Source organism: Pyxicephalus adspersus, chromosome 10 (assembly GCF_032062135.1).
Source record: "Pyxicephalus adspersus chromosome 10, UCB_Pads_2.0, whole genome shotgun sequence".
Lineage (NCBI taxonomy): Eukaryota > Metazoa > Chordata > Amphibia > Anura > Pyxicephalidae > Pyxicephalus > Pyxicephalus adspersus.
Genome location: NC_092867.1, coordinates 704,917 through 715,893, shown reverse-complemented (window position 1 = coordinate 715,893; position 10,977 = coordinate 704,917). Strand labels below are relative to the sequence as shown.

At 38.5% G+C, this 10,977-nt stretch overlaps 1 gene segment (V, D, J or C); it reads left to right on the top strand.

The window, feature by feature from the left end:
- Positions 1-10,433, top strand: part of LOC140340008 (M1-specific T cell receptor beta chain-like) — a gene marked incomplete at its 3' end in the record, with an annotated part of 22,125 nt that extends 11,692 nt beyond the window's left edge. Inside the window, 3 exon segments of the C gene segment in view lie at positions 7,404-7,733; positions 9,798-9,815; positions 10,327-10,433. Coding sequence covers positions 7,404-7,733; positions 9,798-9,815; positions 10,327-10,433 — 455 coding nt within the window.
- Positions 10,434-10,977: the final 544 nt, after the last annotated feature.

Sequence of the window (10,977 nt, the reverse complement as noted above, 5' to 3'; positions counted from 1 at the left end):
GGACAGAACGCACAATATTTTGGAGCTGGCACCATTCTCTCTGTCTTAGGTAAATATAAGATATAATAACAAATGAAAGTTTATAAAACTCATAAAGGGCTGCCAGGGCACATTGTTTGCTTTTATTAATGTACAATAAGTCTATTTCAGTTCCTAGTTTTACAAAAATGGAAAAATACAAAGCAAATTATTCAATGAGTGTGAATATTATTTAATAACTACAAAAGAAATTCACCCAAATTTCCCCCAAATGCTGCAGGTCCCTCTTGTGTTCATGTACAGATCTATGTACATTGAGTATTATATGGGATTTAGTACAGAGCTCTGTGGCTGTGAGCGGAGCTGGTGCGCAATATTTTGGAGCTGGCACCATTCTCTCTGTCTTGGGTAAGTTTCACTCATAAATAATACAATATTCCTCTAGAGCTGCAGATTTAAAATGCTCCAATTTTCTTAAAACCATAACTTACATTTTTACTAAATAATGGGGTGTATTTCTATAGCAATGAATGTGACATTCATAAAACATTCACTGCAAGTAAATCAATTGCTGTCATTTAAAACACATGCAGAAAGATACACTTACAGTGAATGTGTCATGTTCACCACTTTATAAAGATGCAATAAAATATGGTATAGCTAAAGGATTTGGACATCAGCATTAAGGCTGCTTAATATTTGGAGGTCAGAGACTTACTGAGCAGTAACGCCTTAGAAGTATCATTACAACAGGATAAGCAATGTTCTTGTATCAGAATTAACCCTTTCCAGGGCTGCTGAGATCCTGGAACACTAATAATGTAATAGAGGGGTTACTATTACATTATATGACATGGCATATTGGCTTGGCACCTAATGTGTTGGACGTTTCCTCCAAGGAACAAGTGCATGGAGTTTGTATGTTCTCATCACATTAGCTTGCTCCTACATTAGCATGAGAGGCAATTGTATCCAAGTGTGGGATTCTCGTATTGTATATCCAGGTATGACTGCCCTTCCTATATATGTTTGTTTGACATATATCTACTTTAGTATAGGACTGCCGGATGGATGTGCCATGGCACAGCATGCAGATTATAATTATCTGTAATGGTGTGCATACTGAACACTTATACATACACGTATATTTGCTATCATGCCTTCACAGTGCACAATTGTTTTCTTTGTAAATCTATTACGAAGTTTCTTTTTTATCTTGAGATTCTGTAGGATGACAATGCTAAGTCTTTGCTGATCAGTTAGCAGCACATTTGCTCCTTTAGGTGACGTTTGGCTACCTATCAGGTCTATCCAATGGGTGGCCCAATGGCCAACTGACCAAGTGCACATGGCGGCCTGACAATGCTTCTAATTGCTTGGCATTCCCAGTCTACAATCAGTAGTGATGTTACTGGCTGGACCTTCATATAGAAAACACATCAGACTCACAAAACCAATTTACTTTTATATTATATGCAATGGGGCATGATGCTAAACAATATGAGGGTTTAAATACACTTTAGGTTCAAGTCATCCTCTTTGTTGGCTAGCAAATTGAGTATTGTGGCGGAGTTCCTTTCACAACCCAAACTGGTTTAGTGGGCTTGTGACCTACAATGTGTATACTTGTGTGAATGTTGCAGGGACATTAGAGTGTAAGCTTGTTGGGGACAGGGAGTGGTATCAATGGTTTGATTTATGGAATGAAGAATACCGTATAATACTCAGCTGTGCCCTGTTTCTTTCAAACCCCCATTGTTCAATAATCTGTCTGTGTAGATGATTTTATTTCATTGCCATTGGTTTGGGATGAGTGCCAGGCATCTATCATTGTCAGGGAAGAAGTCTCTATACATTTTCAGTACAATTTTCTTTTAATACAAAGCACAGGCTGAGGCCACTTGTAGGAGATTGAGAGGAAAATAGGCTTTTTGTAGCAGTGCGTAACATTGTGAGCAGCGGTGGCACCATGATAAATATTAATAGAATGCCTTTACAATAACCCCATTGGTGACGTATGCTCCATTGTTGAGTAGTTAATGACTTAGGACGGCTTATTGCTGCTTATGATTGATGTTTCTAAGTACTGATGTCAGATGGAATGACAAGACAAGATGAACTCTTCTTCATTTTCATCATTCTTTAGCAGGATCATAAGCCAAAACTGAAAAAAAAGGGCCATAGCTCTGTTGGGATTACGGTAATGTTGAAGCTCCCGATATCAGTTTTAATCCAGATACTGCTAAGGACATGTTTATGAGCAACTGACCAACATGGTGGATTCAGCCAACTGCCCATGGACAAGTTCTTGGCTATGTTTCATTACCGCTATCTTGATTTTTTCCTTGATATGAATAATTAGTTACCTAGTACTATATATAGAGAGGAAGACCCATGTTGATAAATAAGAGTTTGGGGTGATTTTGGCTTGAACTATCGCACTGTGTATTGGATCCTCGGCACAGTACTTTGGTGGTGGAACCATTGTCAGCGTTCTTGGTAAGTTCAGCAGGAGCAAGGTTTTTATACGTCATTGTGTAGCTGTGACTAATAACGCTAAGCAAGAGTTCGGAGCTGGAACCATCCTGTATGTCCTTGGTAAGTGCCAGCTTTGGGTGAATTTGGGGCAAGCGTATGAAAGCCGAGGTTTTTATACATCAATGTATAGCTGTGAATGCTGGAAACAAGCAGGAGTTCGGAGGGGGGACAATTCTTTCTGTTCTGGGTAAGTGTCACAATTGTGTGTTTGGGTCAAGTTTGGGCTCATATGAGAAAGTGTGCAGCAAAGATTTGTGGCAGATAATACAAATACTTTTTGTTTCTAGGAAACAATAGCAGTCACGGAATGTCAAGCTATTTGTAGCTCAACATCTGAACGGTTGGCTTTTTCAGAGGTAGATCATAAGGGGTGGTGGGAAGGTAGTTTGAACCCTTTTAGGGAATAATTGCCCCCAATGATTGCTTACCTAGCCTTAGCTTGCCCTGAATGACTGAATGGGGGTAAATCCAGGTCCTAGGGAAAGCTAAGGTTATGCTGTATATCCCTCTTTGATATGGTGTTAGTGTGTGTGAAAAGTTTTTATTCACCAATGTGTGGCTGTGACTGCTGGAAGTAAGTTAGACTTTGGAGAGGGGACAATCCTTTCTGTCCTTGGTAAGTGGTAACTTTGTGTTTGGGGTAATCATGTGAAAGGGGAAGTTTTTATACAGTAATATATAGCTGTGAATGCTGCCAATAAGCTAGAGTTTGGAGGGGGAACAATTCTCTCAGTCCTTGGTAAGTTGTAAGATTTTAAATCTATTATTATTTAATAGATAATTATAGATGTAATGTATAATAGATGTAATATATAATAAATGTAATATATAAAAAATGTAATGCATAATAAATGTAAAATATAATAGATGTAATATATAATAAATGTAATATATAAAAAATGTAATGCATAATAAATGTAAAATATAATAGATGTAATATATAATAAATGTAATATGTAATATATAATAGATGTAATATATAATAAATGTAATATATAATAGGTGTAATATATAATAGCTGTAATATATAATAGATGTAATATATAATAGATGTAATATATAATCGATGTAATATATAATAAATGTAATATATAATAGATGTAATATATATATAGATGTAATATATAATAAATGTAATAATTGAGTAATGACCACTGGGGTCCTTAGATGGACTTCCGGTTGTTTTACTTTTAAATTAAGTTTCTTGCCAAACCAATTGTTTCTACAATGACATTCCATAGGTTCTGTAGAGGGCCGGAGGACCGATGTGGGACATCCATGAACAGTTGTAGGGCTCTGATCATCATTGATTGTATAAAATAGGATAAATATAAGAAATGTGTGGTGATAGGACATGCAGATATATTATAACTACAAATAAATAAGTGGCTGGTATAAAGCTAACAAATTATGAAGAAGCTTACAAAGGGAATGTAATAGAGATCCCGAGAAGTGATATCAGGCGGTACAAACATGCAATGAATGCGATGGAAGTCTCAGGATTTAGTATGACCATTTGCAGCTGTGACTAGTGAAAGATTGTATTTTGGAAGTGGCACTGTCCTGACAATTCTCGGTAAGCAATACATTTCTTATATGTAAAATCCATTATAAAATTTAAATGAGTTTATTGCAAACAAATTTCACATAAGTTAAATGGAAGAACAGATATATAACGCAGATTATTGTTGAAATCACGCTGCCATGCCAAGTAATTATTAGCGGCACATTCTTTCTATTAAACATTTAGCCTTCTATAAAATCTGGGATTCTGTAGCAAAAAACTTCACAATCTCCAACCAGTCGAGGGCTTGCTGTGTGTCTGAGGATAAATAATAATAATTGTGTGCACTATATGGCATGGGAAGTCAGCTTCTAATCCAAGTTCCTTTTCTTGCTAACAGAGCAGTAACCCTTTGCAGACCAATTTAATTTTTGTGTTCATTGCCACAAACTGACATGTAGTTGCTAGTTGTGGTATTTTGTGTGACGTTTTTCTTTATTTGTGCCTTTGGGTTACAGATCGATCGATGTTTTTTTCATGGTCCAAGAAATTCTTATTCAAGTCCTTCAACAGGGCTAAAAAGCCATCTTAACCCAAAATAAAAATTGCTGCATTGATAATATGGAAAAGGTGTTAAGAAACACTTTTACCTAAAGTCCAAAAGTACTTTTGTGTCAATGATAATGAAGTTATAACCCAATTGTTTATTTGGCTTGCAAACCCTTTCAGCAAAATGCTATTTCAGCTTCGACTATTCCATACATTGAGTCTCCATATTCATTGGCCCTGATTTATTAAAGTTCTCCAAGGCTGGAGAGGATACACATTCATCAGTGAAGCTGGGTGATCCAGCAAACCTGGAATGGTCATTTGCCTTGGAGAGCTTTAATAAATCCGGCCCTGTGTCTACAATGTCTTCCATACGTTGATACGTCATATCTTTATTGTAGATGTTAGAATAAAATCCCCTGATAGCAGCACCTGGCATTGCTTGTGATTCAGAAGTCGTGCTAAAAGACATCACTGGGTACCCAACCATGTGGCATCAGGCTTGGGTGAAATCTTAAATTACAACAAAGGGTTTTTATCCATAATAATTTCCAACTATTGCGGGGTTTTTATAATAAATATGAATGTATATTTTTATATAAACATGTTTATTAGGGAAGCTGGGAATGTTTTTATTTATCTGGTTAAGTTTTTGTAGCATTGTGTGATATTGTGAGGACTGGGGGAGCACTGCGATATTATTTATAATGGGCCCGTTACAATAATCAACACTTCTGTCTCCTATGTGAATTGATAGACAGGACAGGACAGAAGACACAGATAAAGGTGCCTGGGTGCTGAGGACTCCATGGAAGAGTCCGGGGTGGTTAAGATTGATTGTAAGCTGTTAGGTCGCAGTTTTGCCAACGTTTGTCAAGAAACAACAAATCTCAGGACATCTCGCAGTTCATTCTAACAAGGTTTGTGGGGACCTGAAGTCCTCTAACCTCCATAGGACCAAAAGTTTCATATCAATCCTTTGTACCACTAAAAGGTCCCATTGGGAATTTTACCCCAATGCCCCCTCACTGTGTCTGCCCCAGTGGTTCTTGCTGACTTAGGTCTGTTGTACTTTTTATGATCCTTTTTGTTTTAAAAGAATGGCATCTTTTTAAGATAATATTTGAGACACCGTGGCCTAAAAAGTGGGGGCGAGTTTTTATATGTTGATATCCAGCTGTGAGCAGCACAAATAAATTAGAATTTGGCAGTGGCACGGTGCTTTCAGTGCTCGGTGAGTTGCAACAATTCTGTTACCAGACCTAATCTTGTTTTATATTTTTATTATACTATATAAAATGTATAACTTTATTATTTATTGTTTTATATATGTATCTTATTTATATGTTGTAGATGTAAAATAAGCCTAAACTTATAAAAAGAAAAGTTTTGCTGTATAAAAAAAAAAACCGCCCTGATTCACTAAAGGAGTTAAGAATCTTTGCACAATACATTGGATGAATATTCATTTCAAACAATAAATCACAAGAAAAGCAATTTATTTTTATTTATTTAGTTATCTGCACAGGAATGGATAACTGGAATGAATAGTCACATATTATATTGTGAGCATTCCTAGGACTGATGTCAGATTGGGGGGCTTATACTTGGGGGGCTTATACTTGGGGGGCTTTTGTTTAGCTCTATTGCAGACTTTCTCAACATTTTTACCTGGAGGAACACTTGAAATAATATTTAGGGAACCTCTAGAACAGCCTTTCTCTAACTCTTTAACATGGGGGAACTCTTGAAATAAGTTTCAGGCCTGTGGGACCCCCGGATATAATTACGATAGCCACAGCTCACGGTATATTAGTGTGGTGGTCAGTGGGAAGAATGTCTCTTACATTGCCATCCAATGGGAAGAATGTCAGCTTTACTGACAGCTGAAAAGATCATTGGTCAGTAGCTGGCAAGTGAAGACATTGTAGTGGGTACAAATATGTGATATTGGGATAAATAGGAGACATACGTGCCATTGTTCAAGCAACCACTAGCGAGTCCGGAGAAACCCCAGGATTTCAGAGAACCTTGGATGAGAAAGCTTGTTATATGGTTATAAAAAAACCGGGAAATCGGGAAAGGAATGCAGTGACTCTGCCTTGGCAATGCCAGCCAGGCAAGACGCATTTTGCTTCAGTTCCTGTTCTGGAGATTCAGCAGAAAGTGAGACAATTGTAAAATGTTGGCTTTCCATCACACAATTCCCCAGGACTAATGCTGGCAGTGTTTCCTGATTGAATATTAATTGGATCTTGTGTTACTGTTTAGATTCTAACTGGAACATCTGACATTTGTTTGGTTCAGCAAGCAATGAAAATATGAGCTGTAATCAATTAGTGTGATAATTAGCAGTCCGTTCCCCCAATATCTATGATTGTCAGGGGACTGAACTACTTCTTCTGTTGGCCATTTCAATATGTATTCTGTGCAGACATTTCTGTACATTTTACCCAATTTTGTAGATGTTGTGAAGTGAACTGATGACCACCAGCCAATCTGAATTCTGTCTACCAATACGCTTGATGGGGGACTCATCAATATTAACATAATAATTATATATATAATGAATGTGAATTCCAAATATAAGCCTGGTATGAAGAATAATAGCAATTAGCGTCCCTATTGACTGGTGGTTGTCTAGAGTGTGGCATTGGCCAACGGTAACAATGACGGTTAATACAACCAAATATCAGACGTTGTAAATCCCTAGGAAAACCTAAGCTAAACCCTTTACCTATCTGGAATTATGTCGTTTAATATATGTGCGTGTAATATTTTTGTTCCTATGACAGTCAAGGTGACATTTTATATTTTTTCTTTTTCTTCAAAGAAAAAGGACAATCAGTGAAGTATCCCAAAGTCAAAATCTTTTATCCAAACAAAAAAGAGTTCCGAGATCTCCAGGTCATCTCTTTGGTCTGCATCGCAAGCGGTTTCTTTCCAGAACACGTCCGGTTAACTTGGTTTAAAAATCAGGAAGAAGTAAAGGACCTGTACCAAAATAAGCCAAAAGCAAACAACGATAGCACGTTCTCCACCAGCAAACGGCTAACTCTGACCAGAGCTGAATATTTCAACCCGGACGCCATCTTTAAATGTCAGGCAGCTTTCATTGGAAACGAAACCAACGCTGAAAGTGCTGAAATTAAAGGAGAATTAGGTAATGGGGTCAATGTATGAGTTGTTCAAGTGTATAATCCTATGAATAGCAATATATGGCTAAAAGTCTGAGGACACCTGACCCTATGAAGTACTTAGACAACCAATTACTAAACCCTGAGCAGATATGTGAACATTGTTTGCCACCATAACGGCCTCCAATCTGCTGGAAAGTCTTTCCACAAGATTTTGGAATTCTTGCCCATTCAACCAAAAGTCAGAAATAGATGCTAAATGAGAAGACGTGGCTCAGGGTTGGGGTTTCCATTCAGCAGCACTGAGCTCAGAGCTCTGCAGGCCTCTGTAAGAAGCTCTATACCAGGGGTGGGCAAATTGTTTTATTCAGGGGCCACAATCTGCAAAAAAATTTGCCAGAGGAGCCGGGTCAATTGTAGAGTGGGTGGGGTTATGCCATCATGATGCCCCTGAACATGACGTCATGATGGCATAACCCCGTCCACTCTCCCATCTCAAGTTTAGAGCCGGTGGTGGGAGAGTGGGCGGGATGTGTGCAGTGACATCGCAGGCTCAGGTCCGGGGATGTGTTGTGCGGCTCTGGCCAGTGGGCCCCCCCAGTGGGGTCCTTCCCCTGACCCTGATCGGGGTGGCACCGGCCAGAGCCGTGGAACACCCAAAGGGCCTTAGAAACATCCCTAATGGCTCGTATGCGGCCCGCGGGCCATAGTCTGCCTATGCCTGCTCTATACCGAGTCATATTCAGGTACCGATGCTGCTTTCATTTAAAAATCTATATTTAGGGATTTGACTATGGAGTTACTTTGGGGAAATGGACCTAGAACACAACATTTGACTGTAAAAGATCTGCTTTCTGCACCTCACTAGGATTTACCACGTCCAAACAAATGTGATGCAATGCAAAGCAAAGTATACAAATCCTCTGAGCTGAAGTCAATGGCATTTTGCTAAACTGCATTTGAAGTTCTAAATTCAGAAAGGCATCGCCCATTGACCTGAGCCTTGTAAATCTTTAAATACGGTTACATAGTTACATAGTTAGTCATGTAATGAAGAAACATATCCCAGATAAAACCCTATAGACATATCTGATCCAGAGGAAGGCAAAAAAAACCTTATACCCCGGGTTCAATTTACTGCAACGGGAAACAATCCCAATGGGATGTTCCCTGGATCAGCAGCCTCTGTTATCATTAAATCCTTAATCCCCAGTTATATTCTGTGCTTCCAGAAATCATCCAGCTTTTTCTTACAGCAATCTATTACTATTTTCCCAGACCTTACAGTGAAGAATCCCTTCCTTATCCAGAGCTTAAACTTCTTTTCCTCCAGAGCGCCCCCTTGTGCTTTGTAATGACCTTACAATCTACATATAATTATTATGTAAGCAGTGTGAGTCCTTGAAATTCATCAGGCATCAGCATATTGTATTACCTCTAGAGCTCAGTTATGGTGTTTATTTACAAAAAGTTTGGTCACTCAGGGAATTATCTCCTTGCAATGGATTCTTCACTTAACTTCAACCATCCAATCATATGCAAAGTTAAATTTGGTTTATTTTCCTTGCACATGATTGGGTATACTTTAATCTAAATTCACTTAGATGATTGAAATCTCCCTTAAAAGGTGAACAGCCTATATTCTTTAAGTAAATAAACCTAATGAGCCAATCAATTCTGTTACATGAGCTTTAAGGAATATCCTGATAGGAGGAGATAGTTACAAGAGAGATGAATTTAGCAATCTGCTGCTTCTCATTTTACTGGCCAATCACAGACTGAGGGAGGGACAAGACCTGTAGGAATTACTGAAGTTCATCAGCCAAAAATCAGGTCTGTGAAAATCTCAGAACTGAATAGAGAAAAAGGAAATCTATTGGCTTACTTATATATATAGTATAGTACTTAGTACTCATAGTTTGGCTCTAAATTGATAGTTTTTTTTGATGGTACTCCTACTTTATTCTTGTGGCCCTAAAATGAGTTTTGTGGCACAGATGCATAAATTAGGATGTAATATCTGCTTGTCAGTTCATCTATATCCTATCTGTTGATAATATCTTTCTTGTTTTTGTCTTCTTTACTTTTAGATTGTGGCCTTTCCAAAGGTAAGTAACTTTTTAAACTAATTTAATTCACATTTTTTTAATTTCACTGTCCAATCATAGAGGGGAGGGAGGGACAATACCTGTAAACACCTGTAACTTCAGCAGAAAAAAAAATCAGGTCTCCTACCCTGTCAGACAAGATTGTCCTATGTGCCATGTAAATCTGGGGGCTCGAAGGGCCCCCTATTGGTAAGGGGGTTGGCAATTTGGTCCTCACCTTCTCCGGGGCAACAGTTGGATTTCAGGGGCTTCAGATAGCAAGGCCTTCACTTTATATTTGCTCGGTTTCTCCAAAATTGACCGTGTCTTGTTACATGGTGCCAGATATCACCCTGCGCCGCACAGAAGCCTCATGGTGGGAATAACCCGGTCTCTATGATCTCCCGCTCCTCTTGGTTGACATATAGATGGCCATCAAATAATTTGACCATTACCAAGGCAGAATTGGGTGGGTCAGCAAAAAAATAATCTCCTAGCATCTTATAATTATGCATTTGTTTATACTTTTCAGAGAGTTACACCATGTATGTGTACCAGGGGAAGGTTTCCTATATTATGGTTTTATTCAAAAGTGGCTTGTATGCGCTAATCGTCCTGGCTGTCATCTGGAGGAGAAAGGTAAACACAAAGGAGACCGGTGGGTGCTAAGAAATGTCTGCAAATTGGAACAATCTGGAGATCCTGCCAGCAGCAGCCTTTCCAGTGTTAGTAACAGTGAATACAATAGGTGGAACCAATTCACTGGAAGCAGGGCATTAGGTGGGCTGAATTCCTGTGCACATGGCCAAACTTAGTTTAATCTTTGCAGAAAATAAAATTGGTTTGCAAAAATCCCTTAATCATCCTTAGCTGTCAGTCTGCCATGCTCACACGTTACTCCATAATTCAATAATTACCTATCGGCTCGGCACATGCAGAGCTAATACGCAGGCCAATGTCCACTGAGGAAGTGTGCATTGAAGGCCGATAACGCTGCGGCTGATTGCAAAGAATTGGCTTAGTGTATTCAGCCTAATGTTAATGTGAAAAGTGAATATATCGGAAACTGTGTTGCAAAACCATTTTACCAATCATCTTTGGCATATTAATGTTTTTATAATCTGCATAAGTGGGGCATGGCAGGGGTGTATCATTGACTACATACTAGCTAGAAAGTCTCCCC